The sequence below is a fragment of the Poecilia formosa genome, unplaced genomic scaffold (assembly GCF_000485575.1).
Source record: "Poecilia formosa unplaced genomic scaffold, Poecilia_formosa-5.1.2 Scaffold367, whole genome shotgun sequence".
In the NCBI taxonomy this organism is placed as follows: Eukaryota; Metazoa; Chordata; class Actinopteri; order Cyprinodontiformes; family Poeciliidae; genus Poecilia; species Poecilia formosa.
This window is the reverse complement of record NW_006800306.1, coordinates 367387-385835: the sequence shown is the minus strand read 5'-3', so window position 1 is coordinate 385835 and position 18449 is coordinate 367387. Positions and strand designations below refer to the sequence as shown.

The 18449-nt window shown below is 39.0% G+C and overlaps 1 protein-coding gene across 1 annotated transcript in view; it reads left to right on the top strand.

The window, feature by feature from the left end:
* The first annotated feature begins 672 nt into the window (after window positions 1-672).
* Window positions 673-18449, top strand: part of LOC103153924 (poly [ADP-ribose] polymerase 4-like) — a 37353-nt gene continuing 19576 nt past the window's right edge. Inside the window, 23 exon segments of the mRNA XM_016662288.1 lie at window positions 673-794; window positions 1585-1704; window positions 1706-1797; window positions 2105-2171; window positions 3825-3842; window positions 3844-3898; window positions 3970-4074; window positions 4560-4718; window positions 5878-6015; window positions 6092-6262; window positions 6334-6485; window positions 6568-6699; window positions 7559-7657; window positions 7775-7979; window positions 8078-8219; window positions 8696-8844; window positions 8927-9055; window positions 12130-12216; window positions 12286-12450; window positions 14277-14317; window positions 14471-14552; window positions 14721-14858; window positions 14965-15154. Coding sequence (XP_016517774.1) covers window positions 673-794; window positions 1585-1704; window positions 1706-1797; window positions 2105-2171; window positions 3825-3842; window positions 3844-3898; window positions 3970-4074; window positions 4560-4718; window positions 5878-6015; window positions 6092-6262; window positions 6334-6485; window positions 6568-6699; window positions 7559-7657; window positions 7775-7979; window positions 8078-8219; window positions 8696-8844; window positions 8927-9055; window positions 12130-12216; window positions 12286-12450; window positions 14277-14317; window positions 14471-14552; window positions 14721-14858; window positions 14965-15154 — 2758 coding nt within the window.

Genomic DNA, 18449 nt, shown 5'->3' with positions numbered 1-18449 from the left:
TTAAGATCTCTTTTCTGTCAGGACTTTGAAAGTCTCTCCAACCGGAAGTTGCCAGTTGTGTCACTTGGCTCCGGTCCAAATAGCTGAAGCACAAATTTCTCCAGAAAGGGCGGGTTTCTGGGCTGTAGTGTTAAATCAGGTGAATAATTCAACCCAAGGAAATAAAGCAAAAATAACCAAGAAAATTTGTTTTTTGGGGGCATTTCTCACAGTTGTTCACAGATTCAGGTGTTTTACAGAAGAAGTTCAGGTTTGTGTTGCAGCTTCACGTCTGTGTTTGTTTTCAACTGGAAAAATTAATCAGATTTTAGTTTTGAAAATATTAGATTTTATCTGAGGTTTGCATACATGCTAAATATTTAGTTTAACTCTAAAGAGGTAGATTTTTGTCATTTTTTCAACCAATGATTTACAATAAGTAGAACCATGTTTATCCAGAGTTGTACTGAAAAAAAATTACTTTTCTGCATCCAAATCAAGTTGGATAAGTTTCGTGCTTTGAAAGAAAGTGTGTTCTTATTACTGAAAATAAATTTGTTAAATTGAGCCTAAAATAAACTGAAAACTAGAAGTCTTTCTTTTAATACAGCAAACATGGAACATTCCTTTTATCTTTTGGATCTTTAGCTAATATCAGTTGCGTAACTGAAGGTTTTTTCTTCTCCAGGCAGAATGGGCGTGTTTGACAGCTGCTCTGTGCTTCTGGAGCTCAAAAACCTGCCTTTCAAACAGAAGAAGAAGCTCAAATCAGTGGCGACGAAGAGCGGAGGGAGCATTTCTTCCACAATCAACAAATAGATGAGCGGATGCATTTTTACCTGAACGTTTGGTAAACTTTCAATGACAGTCTTTAACTGTTAATGAACCAGATAATACAACATTTATAGCACCGGTTATAGGTCTATAATTCTGAATTAATTACAGAACATCAGCTTTAAGTTTGACTGTTAAGCTCTAAAAGCTTTTAAGGCTTTTGGAGCTTTTAAAGCTTTTAGCCTTTCAAAACCTTTATGGTTTTTATAGCCATTTAAAGTCAAGATAACAAACTCAAGCTATAAGCCACTAAAGCTATCAGACTCCAGTTAACTACCTATTGCCGGTGCTGTAAATGTTGTATAATCTGGTTTATTAGCAATGTTACAAAATTTTATTAGCTTTAAATACGGTATATTATAGCTTTTTAGGATGGCAATATTTTGACTGATGGGTTTTAGCTTTATTCTTGGTATGAGTTATTGTTATATTTAGCAGTTATTAGATTTACATTTTGTAGATAATAACTTTACCCTTAGTATACGTTAGTTCTACTTATAATAGTTATCAGTATATTTTAGCTTTACATTGAGTAACTAAGATCTTTACACTTAACTTGACTTTTTTTCATAGTATTTTTGCAAACATATGGAGGAAAATTTACATTTGAACAGAGTTTATCATTTAATGCGAACTCTGCAACTTGGCATGCTGAGACGAACTGTTCTGAATTTATGACATACAAGACTTAGTGAGGACTTCATAATCTACCAAATTGAATTAATATTCCAGATATGGAAATACAGTGTCATATATTTGCCTACATTTCCCACAGTGCTCTCTGGTTGTGGCCTCCGACTTGTCCAAGCTGAGCTCCAACAGGCTGCGCAGCATCCAGAAGAACCAGACGTTGGTGGTCAGCTTGGACTATCTGTACAAACGTGAGCGCCGTTCTGTCAGTGGAAGAGTAGAAGATGGACACTTCATCACCTCCAGGTCTTCCTCCCTGTAAGTCACTGAAGAGAGCTCGGCTAACACATAAAGGTCTAACCAAATACTGCAAATATAAATCCAAACAGAGAGCAGGAAAAACTCAAACTGTAAGAAATAAGAATTAGGTATAAAATGCAGTCATTGCTGAAGGTTTATGGAGTGACAGGGATTTAGTTTCATCATATTTTTACAGCCTTAGTGTTAGAACATTTAGAGTAAGAGAAAGATGTTATGTTTTGGACCTGAGGGTCACCATAGTGTTTTTATTAAACTATCTTTATTGGAAAAAAGTATTAACTCTAGTTAAGTCTTGGAATAATAATGTGTTTCTGTCTAATGTTGTTTCTGTTTGTTGCAGCCGAACTTCCAAAAGGTCCGACTTCATCAAAGGGACCAGCTGTTGAAAAAAACAATCTGAAGTTCAGGTGGGACCATCATCATCATCATCATCATCATCACTCCTGACACTACCTCACATCACGATGGTTTCACTTTGAAATAAGTTGAAGTTTTTGTATCTGACTTCCAAAGGCGAGATTTAGGCTAAAGCTACAATAATGACTCTGTCAGAAAGATTTCCAGGAATAAAGGGGATTTTTGTGTGTGTGGAGACCGCTAAGCAATAAATTAAATTTGTCATTAATTTCTTAAAACTGGAAATAAATACAGAAATCATTTATTAAATATGGAATTAATAATATGTACCTCAATTGTTTTTATTCATTTTAAAAGTAGCTATAATTCTTATTCTGAAACACATCATGAGTTAACTTAACGATCAACTCCAGCCATCTAAGGTGGGATTAGAGCCTGACGTCTGATTGGCTCATTCCAACAGAGGTCATTATTGGCATGTGTTGACTAGTCATCGTGTAGCTGACACTGAAATTACTGAGATTCTTTAGAAATTATTGCTAATAGGTTTTTACTTCCTGCTGGCTTGCTGCCATGGATATAATGAACACAGAGGAGCAGTTCTGCAGAGACAGAAGGTCTCCGTTGTTGCCCCAGGTGTAAAATCGGTTCAAGCTTCTCACACTCATGTTGCGTTTAGAGGCAGCGTTAGTGAACCACGTTACAACATGTTAATAAGGATTAAACCATTATAATAACTGAAAAACGGCAGGAGATAGAGGAGTATGCAGTCCTCTACCTCCTGCCTTTTGTATAAAATAACCATGTTGTTTATTAATACAAAAAACGTAGAAAATTAGTCATTATGCTCAGACTCGCATAAACGTTAGCAGAATTTTAAAAATCTGTTTCTCATCTCTGAAGTCTATTTCTTTAAATGCAAAATCAATCTACTCAAGTAGTAGTAGTAATAGTTCAAAATATACATACAATATACGTAAACGTAAAAAGCAAAACTACTACAAGTTTGTTTTTTTTTTCCTGAAAACTCAAGCAAATGTAACTGAACTACTCACCTCTCAACACAGATAATAAAAATCATTAGTTCATTCTTGTTAAGCTTAGCGTGATTTACTGGTATACTAACTAGTCATCATTTAGGCAACATTAGTCAAGTTATATTTTATTAAGCTAGAGAGAGAGGTAGAGAAGGAAGAAGTGAACACATACAATTCTCTTTAATATCTTCTTCAGTCACATACACAGCACTTCCCATCCAGCTCCCTCATCTCACGGAGACGTTTTCTCAGGCTTCTTTCAAAGAAACACCCGTAAGCCTGAACCGAAACCTTGTTAAAGCAGTGGTTCCCAAACTTTTTCTCCTGGGCCCCCCAGTGGTTTCCAAACTGTATCATGTTAACAACGGATTAAACAGTTTTAACTAATGATAAAAATGACAGAGGACACAGATATGGGAAGTGCAGAAGCCCCTACTGTATCAAACTGACAGAGGAATAACAGAGTTGGCCATTCTAAGGTAAAAACCCAGAGCACAGGGTTCATGGGGGTTTTTTTTGTTTTCATCCAGACGGCTTCCCGCGCACCAATCCCCCCCCCACCACCACCACCCGCAATGGCACAGCCCTGCCCCTAGGGGGCACTTTCCACTTCAGTAGCAAGAAATGAAAGTTGTCATTTAACCCTCAACTCATTAATTTACCCAGAATCTACAAGGAGTCGGACTCTGCCGACGTTCCCCGATGATTTCCAGGTGGCGAAGTACTCCGTTTTCGGACAGGTGAGGAAGAAGTTTTATCCTCCATTTCTGTTTTGATGCTGGGATTCGTACTGATGGAGGTTTGTCTGCAGGAGAACGGCAGCAGGTTTTGCGTGTTGGAGCTGCAGAGCGCCAAAGGCGAGCAGGGACGGCGCTACCGTGTGGCCAGATACCGGAAGGACAACGTGGCGTCGAAGGTATGAAACCATAGACATGTAAAAAGATTAATGTCTATGTATGAAACCATTAAGACATCAGACAGATCATGAGCTTCATAAATATTTATTATTTATGAAAATAATTAATAAATATTTATTATTTATTATGCTAAGAAAATAATAAATAAATGTTGCAATGAAGTCCTAAGTTATGACTATTCTTGTATTATTACAACTTTATTGTGTTATTACAAGAATAATATGTTATATTACGACTTAATTCTCGTAATGCTATGAATTTGTTCTTCACTTTAATCGCGTCCAAGTTTATTCTTGTAATTTAATTTTTTATTAGTGTTGTCCTAATTCTAAACGATATTGTTTATTGCAACAAGCCTATGGATACAGTAACATTTTCAGTAGGATTACAAACAGGTATTCCTTTAATGTTTCTGCTTTTTGTCTCCCAAATTAACCTTAAAATCATGTTGGAACAAAACAAATCTGCAACTGTTTTCCAACAGGAGGCGGCTGTGATGGATCAGCTGGTGTTCCTGTCCACCTCAGAAGAAGCTGTGGATGTTTACAAGGAGCTGAGTGAAGAACTGGAGCGCTCTGAGCTGCAGAGGATGAGCAGCTTACCTGCTGAGGCGCCACACCTGGGCTCCGCCCCCCTGGAGCAGGTCTGATACGCTGCACCACATGTGACATTATGTGACTTGTTTGTGTGTGGAAAATTAATCATGCATCAGCCAAATGTGTCGCCATCCCTGGAGAATTAATTGTTTACACTGCATGGCAGAAGTATTCAAACCCCTTGAAATCATTTTTTGTGGTGTTTTCATGACTGATTAATGCAAAGTGGTGCATAATTGTGAACAAGAAAGAATACAAAGTTCTTTTGTAAAATTTTTTTACAAATAAAAATATAAGAAAATGTAGGCTGCATTTGTATTTGACTGGAAACTATCTAAAATCTGGTTCTTTAATATTATAAGTTTTTATAGTGCATATTATAGTGGTAGTGGTACATGGAACATCTATCACTGTGTCGGAGGTTTGCTCTATTACTGCAAGGAGCGGAGCCAGTGTCATTTAAATTGCTTCTCTGTTTGCTCGTCATTTTCATGGATGAGTGTAAACGTTGAGTTGGGGCGTGGCTTTCAGCAGCTTATTTTTTAAAAGGATTTTTAGGCTCTAGTGGCCTCTATTTCAAAGTAAACTGGCAGGAAAGTGGGTTACATAAGAGAAGGTAAGGTAATTAAATTTATGTTGCACGTTTTCAGCAGCAAGGCAATTCAAAGTGCTTTATAGAAGTAAAAAGGAAATACAAACCAAAGGAAAGAGCAAAAGAAGAAGAATCTGAAGTATATATGCTAAGTGCTCTAGTTGAGGGTTACTAAGTATCCTCAGCTCTATTTCCATATAAGGGTTTGAAGAACACGAGTGTGAAAAATAGTCTAACAATGTTGATCCAAAAGTCCACAGTTTCTAAGTAGTTATAAAAACAAAATAAAAACTAAACAACAGAGAAGGAAGACGTAGTAAAGGTCAACTGGCCGGGACCTGAACCCATAACAGCCGGGTATGGGCCTCATCATAAGGGTTGTGTGCTTTACTCCTGCATCACCGGCGCGCCCAGCAGCAGCTTATTTGGATTTAAAGGGACCCAGAAATGGCTAAAATCTCATTACCTAAGAATCATTTTGTGTAATAAATGCGATTAACATAATTTGTATCAGCCATCAACCTTTTCTAACCTGTTCCAGGAAGCAATTATAGGTCACCTTTAATCCCCTTCTGACCCTGATGTTTCTGACCTTCTCTCTGAATGACCTTCAGCTGCTGCTGGAGGAGAAGCTGAACTCCGGTGAGTTGTCCCCTGACGTTGCGGCGTTTGTGGAGTTTCTGTGGACCGAAGCTCACGGTTGCCTTGGAAACATCCTCAGAGTTCCCATCTCCGGTCTCAGCCTGAACGATGTGGGTTTGCACCGATCTGCAGTCAGATCAGGGTCAGATCCGAGGCTCCGTCCTGATGAAGCTGTTGCTGTTTCAGGTGAGCAGAGCTGAAGGCCTTCTGCTTCAGGCTCAGAGGAAACTGAAGGAGGGAAACGAGGATGAGGCTTCGTCCCTCCTGGACGAGGTTTTCTTCCTGCTGCCTCACCGGGAGCCCAGACCTCAGTCACCTACGGCCAGGTTTCTGTCTCAGAAGCTGGACCTCTGTCAGGTAGCACCAACACGCAGCTTTATGGTGGGATGTCAGGCTCTACTGGGAGAATTTAACTGATTTTCTTCCAGTTAATCCGAGATGTTCTGAACGTGAGTGAGATGACCATGAACGACCCGAAGCCATCCTCTGTGGGGAAGTACCGCGCTCTTCGGTGCGGCATGGAGGCTGTTCCCCGGGGCAGCTCAGAGTTCCAGAACATCGCCGCCCTGCTGGCTGACAGGTCCATCTTTAAAATGATAAACTACAGATAATCATCACAAACCTTTCTGGAAAGAAAACAACAAACATCTCTGTGTTTCCAGACCAGTGGAGATCCAGCAGATCATGCGTGTCAGCAGAGCGGTGGAGCTTCTAAGGTTTCAGAGCGAGATCGGGAACGTTACGCCCCTCCTCCACGCATCCAGCCCCAATAACTTTGTAGGAATCTTGTCCAGGTGAGTCCCAGCAGAGTCCTGAGACAGAGAACACAGTTTACAGCTGATAGATACTGAAAAACTCAAGATTTTAAATGACATAAAAGGGAAGAGTCATGTGACCTACTTTTAACGTGATAAATTTCTGACTTTAATAATTTTGATTTATCATTGTCATGATAAATTCCAGTTAACGTTTAAAAAATTTCCCTATTATCGGCATTATTAGCTTTCCTATTTTTTCCACTGTTTGTTCAAGAAAAACACCAATAAATTTGAAAATACAACTTAAATGCAGTTATAATTTCATCTTAGTGATATAAATCACACTTCTCTATGTGACTGGTGTACCAAACAAATGCATTAGTGTTTTTCAAGAGCAGGACTTGTGTTTGTGGGGCTGTGAAACATTTATAAACACCGACCTTTAGGAGCTATCGTAAGCCAGGGCGATACGACTTAAAAATAGTCTTTTGTCCAAACCAAATCTGATTTTAATCACTTTTTTACATTTATTTTACTCACTTTTTTTCTTAGAAAGAAATGACAATTGAATGCGAGTTAACCTGAATTAACAGTCAAAATGAACAGAAGCCTTAAAGCACGCTTGTCGAACAAAATGTGAATTTTTGGGTGGGATAAAATCAATGTGAACTATGAAAACTCAAGGAGTGCATTGGTGAAAACAAATCCAGATTTTCCACAAATTAAATGTTCAAAAACAGATAATTTGTTTTATTGCCAAGATAAATTCTCAGACTCCTGGATCAGTCATTTCATCCATTCACAGCTATCAGAACATAGTGAGTCTGATTGCTGAATATCTTATCATGTTTTGTTTCTTTTAAAAACGACTTCGATCCTGTATCTGGTTCCACAGAGGTCTGCTGCTTCCCCGTGTTGTAGTGGAGCAATTTGGGATTAAGAGAACGGACTACGGGAGACTTGGGAGTGGGATTTACTTTGGTGATGCTGTGAGGTTGGTTTGAATAAATGTTCAGCGATCTTGTATGTTTGTTGGTGTGAAAACGATGCTTGGATAGTTTCAGACATTCTGGTTGGCCTACTGCGCTCTGGGTTCTCTCTGTGTTCTCAGCACCAGTTTGAATTACGCCAAACCCAGTGAAATGGACGGATCGCGCCTCCTGCTGGTCTGCGATGTGGCGCTGGGAGTTTGTAAGGACCTGAACGAAGAAGACAAGACTCTGACCGAGGCTCCTCAGGGCTACCACAGCGTTCACGGAGTCAGACAAACCAACAAAACTACATCTGAATTCACCAACCCTAAGCTTCTGTTCGAGGTGGGAACAGAAGAGCTGCATATCCATCGCATGTTCAGCATGTTAAGGTTCTGCTGCACCCTGAGGAAACTGATTTCTGTTTTCTGTCTGCGCTGCAGGATGATGAGTATGTGGTTTACTCTCTTGACCAAGTGAAGATGAAATATGTAGTTCAGTTCAGAGTGGAAGGAGACGAGCAGAAGGACTTCAGTCCGGACATCAACCTGACTGCAGAACCCATTGAGGCTGCCAAGAACCCAGGTGAGCTGCAGATACCTGACATTAGGTCGCCATGACGACAGCACACAGCTTTTCTTCCTGGATATGAATGAATCTCTCTGTCTTGAGATTACTTTTCTGTAGCTAGGAAACTGAAAACAGTCATTTTCCTAGCTACAGGAAAATGACTTTACACATGTAATTCTTGACTTAAATCCAACGAGTTCAGATGAGTTACGGTTCTTAAAAATAAAGTTTCCTGATTAAGGTGAATGTCGCAGTAATCATAAGTATATAAATAATTTTGTAATTAAGAAATGTTAGTGTGTTTTTGCTTTGGGTTCATAGCAAACATTGACCTGTGATAATTAGTAATTCATCTAGTTTCTGGAAAAAATAAAATTAAACATGAAATTCAGTATTTTTGATGTCTTAAACCAGTTTTTATTTTTGTGTAGTATCTGCTTTTTTGGTTTCAAACACATTCCAATCTGAGAAGCCACTGTGTCTGTCTGCAGATCTGACTTCAGATTATGTGGAAGAAGATCTAGAAAACGTGAAGAACCCCCTGAAGCGCATTAAAGCTGGACTGTTGGACAGCTCAGGTCAGCGGCTCCCCCTGCAGGCCGTCCATGTGAAGTGCAAACTGATGGATCTGCTCTCCCAGGTTGGAAAGAGAAGCGCCTGGATCAGCTTGGTGTTGCATTAATCCTGGTTCTGGATCTAATTCAGACTTTTTCCTCTGTCAGGTCATCATCTTCCAGAAATACACCAATCAGAGCTCAGTGCCCATCGAGGCGAAGTACGTCTTCCCACTGGACTCGGCTGCTGTGTGCGGATTTGAAGCTTTCATCAATGGGAAACACGTGGTGGGAGAGGTAATCTGAAGCTAAATATTTAGATAAATATTTCACAAAGCAAAACACAACCTCATTTAGAACTGGACAGAGCTGACACAGTTCAACCCACTATTATTATTTACTACTATTTTCAGAACCCAAAACAATAGGAAATAATTAATTCCTTTAAAAAAAGGAATGAAAAGTAATAGCTCAACTAAAAAAATATAAACAAAAGTTCTGAATGCAACATAATGTTGGATCATGTTTGGACAAAAAAACACTGCCAGATGGTCCAGAAATGGAAAAGCATTTATGTCTTATTTTGTGTGCAAACAGTAAAAACAATAAAATGAAAAAAAATAATAATGCCTCATTTATGTTCCTCATATAACATGTTGCATGTAAGCAATATCGAATATATTTTAATACAGTATTTATTTTTTATACAGATTTTTTTTAAATACAGCATTAAAAATATTAATAATTGGGGCGGGGTTTATTTATAAAGTCATAAGTGCTGTCCAATGGGCACACATCAACCAACCAATCACATGCCAATGATGAACTGTGATGTCATTGTTTTTCATCCAATGACTGAGAATCTACGTGGGTCTGCTGAAGCGCCTTTGCATATCCATAGGTATTCGTATGCTAAGTAGGGTCGTTAACACCTCCACTCCCCTCACAAGCTGCGTTCGCGTCAGAATACAGGGTCAAAAATCCCACTTTTCATGCAGTGCCATCTAGATCCACCGCTGGGCTGCAGGTCTATGTCTGACAATAATAATACATTAAATGACACCTGAATACTGCATTTATAAAATATATTAGCATTTCCAAAAAAAAAAAAAAACAACATACAGCAAACCCTAACAAACCTTTTAAAATAGGAAATATTAATGTATTTACTGTTAATCTGTTTGTATGACTTGTTCTTTAAATGATCATTTGTATTATTTGTTATTATTATACATAAAATAAGCAAATAATCATAGCAAAAATGTTCTGTACCATATCAGCCTCAGGAGATGATTGAGGGATGAAGAGATGCTAATGTCAAGTTTTTTATGTTCTGACGGGATTGCAGTTCCTCTCCTGATCCATTCTGTCTATCATACAGCAGCACACTGCGCCACGATGTCTGTGTTCATCCTCACTAACACTATTCAGCCTGGGATTTGCGTCTTCTCTCTCACGTCTGTATGTTTACAAGAAGTTTTACTTCTAAGGACGGTGGAGAATCGGGTCGAGGACATTTTAAAAAGATCCGGGTTGATAGCAGCTCACCGCGGCTGCGTAGTGTCCGTCTCTAGGCAACCGTGACAACAGCATGGGTTCGTAGCTTTCTTGGGGGTCCTTTGGCTCCTGCCACAACAATTTAGCTGACATTTTTGCTGACAATTTAGTGTTGATATTTGTGTGATAGATAAATGTGTCTATCGGACATTTATAGAAATACGGTTCAATATGGAACGCAACATTTGACAGCCAAATACAAGACGATTCCGTATTTTAAGGACGGGTGGCAAACCGAGTTCATGGGGGAATAGTCGCAGCTCACGGTGACCAAACCCTTTGAGCTGTGGGGAGGTTATATTTAATTTAGTTTTCTTTTTTCCTTTTTTTTTTTTTTTTTAGCATGAAAATCCCATTGAATTATATTATATTTTTTGTTCGTGACTCGGCACTGAGCTAGCTGCTAACAACATTAGCACTCTGGGGACAACCACGCTAGGGTATAAAAATAATATATCTTACCTTACATATGATTGCTTGTCTTTCTCAGTAACTGTTTAATAAAACATCTGAAAATACAATTTAAACGATGCGATTGTTTCCTGTTAGAAGGTGGTCGCTGCAAACTCTGGCATTGTTAGTTTCCGCACCTCCTGTTTTAAGCTGTAAATTGATCCACTTTTCTCCTCCTATACCCTCATCAAACATACCTGAAGTGTTTTCTTGATTCTTTCATGGATGTTTGCGAAATGCTTTAATTTCCATGGCAACCGTGCAGCTGTGCAAAACCCCTGGGTGGACCTAGCCCCGCCTTCAGGGTGCAGCTCCTCCTTGGAGCTGCAGTTTCCAAGCTTCCGACTCGTAGAGCAGCCCTCTTCTGCGACTCCTCCACTCCTTCAGATTAGCCAGCAGCAATTAGTAAACACCTGGTGGAACTGCACACCAGCTGAGCTCATAAGCGACTTCTCAGTTCTCAGTTCAGTTCTCAGTTCTTCTTCAGTTAAAACAGTTTTAAATGGTTAATAGAGGACCCGTGTTGTGAGGATTTCCTAAAAGCAGAATTTCAGAGAGAGCAGGAGTTTTTAAAGAGACAGAAGTGCAATTTGAAGGAGTTAAATTACAAAATCAAATTTCTTTGAAATCATCTTTGATATGTATAGTATTTACATAATAATAGAAAGTAACAGTTACTTGATTATGCTATAAAATGGCACTATGTGCTTGGAAAACAATACTGCCCCTTTAAAATGCTAAATAAATGTCTTATTAGTTAACTATTTTCATGGTTCCTGTTTCATGCCTATCAAAGGGGCTGTGAGCGGGGCTTACATGATCTGTTGAACTTCACTAGTTTAGCCACATTCTTTGAAAATCACGGCCATCTTTGTAACAAAGGATTTTCTTTAGCTTTCCCATCGAAGGAAAGATTTTACAATTAGCATTCCACATAGAAGCAGATTATCATCTGACATGGTGGATAATCTTATATGTTTTAGCATCTTGGGTAATAAAATGTTTATTTTCTTATTTAAAATAGGAATTCAATTATTTGTTTGTTCGCATTTTCAATTATAGTGCAAAAAAGGTTGAAGTGGTTAAATGGAAATTCTTCAGAATGTGATTAATTTTCAGAATAACTGAATACTAAAATAGTCATTAGTTGCAGCAGTAATTGAAACCCACTCCACAAAAAAACTTTTTTATACATAAAGTAATGAGAAGAACCACCAATGTGTGCCTAAAGTTCTGTACAGAATATGACCTCAACTCTTGGTTGGGATTCCTCACATTGCATCAGTGCGAGGAATAGTGGAGTTTTAATGGAAGCCCAGGTTCTATTTAATTTGACCGTTCTGCTGTGTTTTTGTTCTCAGGTGAAGGAGAAGGCAGCGGCTCGTAAGGAGTACAGGAAGGCGATAGAGGAAGGCCACGGAGCGTACCTCATGGACCAGAGCGCTCCTGTATGTCCAGCAACATCCTGATGGTTTCAGGAATGTATCCCAGCCTCTCTGATTGGTTCCTCTCTGCAGGATGTGTTCACCATCAGCGTGGGCAACCTGCCGCCCGGCGCCACCGTCCTCATTAAGGTGACCTTTGTGTCAGAGCTGGTGGTCGAAAACGGGAGCATCCTGTTCTCCCTGCCGGGCAGCGTGGCTCCATGGCAGAAGAGCTCCGCCCTCAACGAGACCACACAGGTAGGGGGCAGAGCCTGTAAATGGTAAATGGACTGAACTTATATAGCGCTTTATCCAATCATTTTGACCACTCAAAGCGCTTTACACTAGAGTCACATTCACCCATTCGCACTCACAAACGCTCACACATTTATACACTGATACACAGATCGGTAGGCAATTTGGGGTTAAGTGTCTTGCCCAGGGGCACATCGACATGTGGCTGGAGGAAGCTGGAATCGAACCTACAACCTTCCGATCGCAAGATGACTGCTCTACTCACAGAGCCTGTACTGAGAGGCGGGCCTTTTATTTAGGAGCACAATGATTAGCACTGTCAATCAGTCTCCATGAGGCGCTGCTCACACCCCTCCCTGCTTTCTGCAGCGAACAGAGCCTGTCACAAATGCTCCAGCTAGTTAGCATAGCCACTACACGGTTTTCCTTTAATAGTAGCGAGTGCCCTAGCGAGTGGCTAAATGCCACTCTTAAAAAATAAGTCTCCTAATGGCTGCTAAATGCCATTAGGAGACTGAGCAGTGAGTACATGAGGGTGATTGACAGCGCTAAGACTCTTCTTGGTTCTGATTGGGTGTTTTTGGTTGAGAGCAGTGCATTTATTCAGATAGTAATAGTAACTCAGGGAGGATGTGGAGGAGATGGATTTTTTCCACAAACTGTTTCATATCATTAAACTGTCACAAAATGGTGACAGTTTTAATAAGTATGTAAAAAACATGCTGTTACATGCTGTAACTTTAAGCGTCCCATTTTAAATAATCACAGTTGAGTTAAATGAAATTCTTACTTTAAATTAGTGCCAAGTTATATAAACTTAGTTATAGTTATATGCATGCCCGGTATGAGGGAAAGTCAACGACACAACGCAGGTGACTCTTGCTACGTCCAGGAGGCGTGAATGTTGCAACTCAATGACTCGATGAAATCTGCTGGGTTTCCCTAGATAGAATCTTTTTAAACTTTTTTGAATAAATATTTAATCTTATGTCTTATCTTATAACTTATAGTATCTTATAACTAGAATCAATTGGAATGTATGTGACTGAAATTATTTTTGTAAAGTGTCTTGAGATGTCATTTGTTGTAAATTTGCATTAAATAAGTAAACTGAATTGAATGAAAGAATGAACTTGTAAGACTAAAGTTGGACTAAAATTTGACATTTGACAGGGTTAATTATAGGCCTTGTCTTTAGAGCCTTTTCCTCTGTGACTTTACAGGGTTTTTTCTATTAACTTAGTGAAATAAGTCACAGATGATGGGACCTACACCACCATGACTTAAATGTCTTTTGTTTTGTTTTTGTTAGAATATTTTGGATCTAAACCAACAATCACTCTTTATTTTCTAGCTTTTTTGGAAACTACAGTTTCTCCTCTTTTTGCCTGTCTTTAGGAGATATCTACTCTTGGCTACATGTTTCGTCCTCTCAGGACATTTGTTATCAATATGTGTGTCTAATCACCTGATGTTTTCTATTTTGCTTAAATGGGATAATTTTGAACTAATCAAAACATTTTGACTAGATTTCATCATTTTCTCAGATACTCAATGTGTTTTTCTTCACAATCAGAACGTAACTTCAGTTAGACCACAATGAAGAATAAATAAATAAACAGCATGAAAATAAATGTTTCTTCATATGTTTTTACTTCTTCTGAAGAGCAGTATAATCAGTTGTAAACATTTTTACTGTAGATGTGTTTTTTTTTCCCACAAAGAACGGGCATTACAGTTCTTTCATTTGGTCAATTTAGGAATTATTGTATATTAAAACCTTGATATTGTTAATAGGAGAATGTTTTATGTGTTCTCTAACCCTACAGGACTCTTTGAAGAAAGTTTGTGTGGCCAGTGAAGCAGTGAGGTGAGAATGATTGAATTTATTTTTTTAACTCATGAAGTTACTGATATGTGGAGCAATTAATCAGTTTTCTTGTTGGGACCGTTGGATTTGGATTCTTTAACCTTTAACGTTTTTGTTTGGTTAACTAAATGTGTTGTTTCTTCTGGTCTTCAGAGAGTTTACGTTGGACATGTCGGTGGAGATGCCCTTTGAGATCTTGAGCCTGACGTGCATCACTCATCAAGTCAAAATTAAGGTGATTTTTCTGTTTTGTTACATAATCTGCAATTTAATCTTTTTTCTGAGTTATATGATGTATTTTTGCAAATTTTTACCCTTTTAACTTGTTTCTTTAAAGTGAATCTTCATTGTCATCCAGTTTTTATTTTTATGTAACTCTTTTTGTTTGTATTCTGTCGTCCAGAGGATGGACTGTAAGGCGGTGGTCAGTGTTCTGCCGGGTCAGGTCATGGGGTCAGATGGTTTCCAGATGTCTGTCACTCTCTCTGACGTTCATCTTCCCAGAATGTGGGTGGAGAAACACCCAGACAAGGACAGCCAGGTCTGTTTGTCCTTCCCTCTTTCACACCAATCTGTTTTCAAAGAGTCCCTGTACTGAACCCTGAGGCACTCCACACTAAGTGATTTAACCCTCTACTCTGCTGCAGGCCTGCATGCTGGTTTTCTACCCAAACTTTGAGTTTGACTCCAGCTCTGAAGGCAGTGAAGTTGTTCTTTTGCTGGACACGTCTGAGTCCTTGAAGGGAGAATCGTTACAGCTGGCCCAGAAAATCGCCCTGCAGGTTTTAAAGAATCTGAAGAACGACGTCAAAATCAACATCGTTTTGTTTGGAACAGGTTGGTATAAGAGCAGAGAACTGGTCAGAACTGAACTCTGACTCATTGTTTAATTTTGGGACTGGATATTAAACCATATAAATCAAAACGTGATGCAGTTGTATGTTTCTGAGACTTTTCTGTCTGTTGTTTCCACGAATGCACATTTCACTTCCAAAATAACAGGTTACGTTCATTGAACATGGAGTTTATATAAACCACCAACTGATCTTCATCAACCTGGCTTTGTTTTCTCTTGATTCGTCTTGTTTTTGGTTTTCAGATTACAAAGAAGCTTTCCTGACGGCTCAGAAGCTAGACGAGGTTCAAGCTGAAGCCATGAAGTTCATCAAGGTGAGTTCAGACTCTGAGAGGGGAAAAGACATGCAGAAAAGGTCAACAGGCCTGGACTCGAACCCATGACAGCCGTGTCAAGGACTGAAACTGCTGTACATGGGTCAACGCTCCACCCACTGCGTCACTGCTGCACTCAAGTTCAAATTCTTTAACTTCAATTTCAATTCTTTAAGTTTTTATTTGAAGAAAGTGCTCAAATTATAAAAATTTGATGGTTAAATTAATCAAATTTAGCTTATAAGCTAAAATTAAAAACACATACTTATATAAATTCCATAAAAATCTAAATTTTTGACATTGATGAACTATTTATATTAATCGTAAGAAATCCTTTAATCTCCATGGCAACCATTCAGATGTGCAAAACACTTGGATGGACCTAGCTCCACCTTCTAGGTGCAGCTCCTTCTAAGAGCTGCAGTTTCCAAGCTTCTGAGCTTCAGTCTCACAGAGGTTCCCTCCCGTGTGACTCCCCCATTCAGCTCCTTCAGCCAGCAGCAATTAGCAAACACCTGGTGGAACTGCACATCTGTTGAGCTCGTTATAGGAGCTACTTCTCAGTGCAACGCTGGTAAAAACGTTGTGAAAGGGTTAATGGAAGAGTGATGTTATTATGATATCCTGATGGCAGAGTTTCAGAAAAATCTGGAGTTTCTTAAAGAGACAGAGGCCCAAATTTAAGAAAGTAAAATTTCTTTTAAATCATATTCAATATACACAGCATTTTTATAACAATTGTAACATAGTTACTGGATTGTCCTAAAAATTACACCATGAGTCTGGAAAACAGATAATACTGCCCCTATAACCTTTATTTAACCAGCTGGGTTATTAAGAACAAACTTGTATTTACAATAACAACCTGGTGGGGGGAATAAAACATAGGAAAATAAAGACTAATTAATCCAAAACTGTACAAAAATAAATCATTTGCTACAAACAATAAAGCATACACTAAAGAATGCTGTACTATTGTGTTTTATGCATTTTTTCTTTTTTCTTATTCAAAAAGGTTATCAAATTATTTGTTTATTTGCATCTTCAATGTATTTCTAATTTTTATAATAATGACTGAAGTGGCTAAATTAAAAATCTGCAAGATGTTCCCAATTCCTTTTATCTGATTAATCGATTAGTCATCAAAGTAACTGATTAAACATTCACTTACTAAAATAATCATTAGTTGCAGTTCTACTTGGAATTAAAATGTATTTCCAAACTTTACCAGTAATTCTCTTCTGTCTGCTGTTAGAGCTGCTCTTCAGTAGGGGGCAGCACTGAGCTGTGGCGGCCTCTCCGGGCGCTCAGCCTGCTGCCGCCGTCCGCCGGCGTTCGGAACCTGCTGCTGCTGTCGGACGGCCACATCCAGAACGCGGCGGCCACCCTGCAGCTGCTCAGAGACAACGCCCAGCACAGCCGCCTCTTCACCTGCGGCTTCAGGTGAGGAAGGTCTTCATCCTTCGCTTCCTTTTCATGTTTAGTTTCCCTTCAAACCAGGTGAAGTGGCTGTGTTTGTCATTTCAGCTCCACAGCCAATCGCCACATGTTGAGAGCCCTGGGTCAGGCAGGGGGCGGGGCTTATGAGTTTTTTGACTCTAAGGCGAAGCACACCTGGGCTGAGAAGGTGAGACTTTATAATTTACATGAAAAAAATCATATCCAGCCTGCCAAAGCTTTTTCATTCGCATCCTTAAAAGTCTTAAATTCATGTATCTAAAATTAAGGCTTGAAAATGTATTGTATTCATTTTTAAAAAGTTGGACTTTAGCACGTTAATGACAGGTCTAAAATTTTGTTTTTACAGAACTATTTAATCATATTTTCTATGCAGGTTTTTTTTCTCACTGGACTTTTCTGTCAGGCAAAAGTTTTAGTCTGACTCACGTCTACATTGTGTGTGACTGAATATTTGTGGCTACCACTAGCATAGCTTTGTTAGCATAGCTCTGTACTTAGCTAGCTTTTTCTTGCTTCTATAACGGGTAAGTGCAAATTTATCGCTATTTGGCTGGACGAAGTTCATGCATTTCTTTTTTTTTTTTTTTAAGATTTTTATTAATTCTAATTTTTCAGCAGAGCAAAGTACAACCATACTTCAGTGGTACATAATACAAATGTTGACAATAGAAGTTCATGCATTTCTGTATGAACTTGCTATTCCTGTATCTCTTATGGAGATGCAGGAACAGAATTTAATTTCATTAAATTTCATTCATAAAGTCTTAAATTGGAGATAGTGAAACCTGCAGAAACCCTTTTTATTTGGCCCTTTAGGCTCCAGTCAGCAAATTTGAGTCCTTTGAGTTTTTTTTTTTTGCAATTCCGCAAAATCAAAAAATCTCTGCATTTTTTTTCACATGAATGCATAATTGTGAATTTATTGAAAATGTTCCACAAAAATGGCCAAGAATATTGGGTTTTCCTCCTGTAGGTGGCAGTATTTCTTATTTTTAGGACAGTCTTGCCACGAGTTTATTGATGTCAAGTTATAGTCCCTGAGCAATTAATAGTTACATTAACATCATGCAAAAGCAGAAATATTGCAAAATGTCTTGTAAATATTTCAAAATTAGCACCATTAGCAATGGTTATTTTAAAAGTTTGTTAAAACTGTTAAACAAAGTGGATGTGCCTAAATGTGTCGACTTGCTTCATTTTACATGGTGAACATTCATCATGAAGGTTAATTTGAGTCTTATCAGTTGAACTGGAGACGTTGTGATACCTGAACATGCTGTGGCTGCAGGTGGAGCGCCAGGTGAAGCGCATGTCGTCTCCCGGCTGCAGCTCCGTCTCTGTGAAGTGGCAGCAGTTCAACCCCAGAGCTCCTCCAGTTCAAGCCCCGAAGCAGCTGAACTCCCTGTTCAACGACTGCCACACGCTGGTTTACGGCTTTGTGCCCCACTGCACTCAGGTATTCAACTGGTTCTTCTTCTCTGCTTTACCTGCTGGGCCAGGT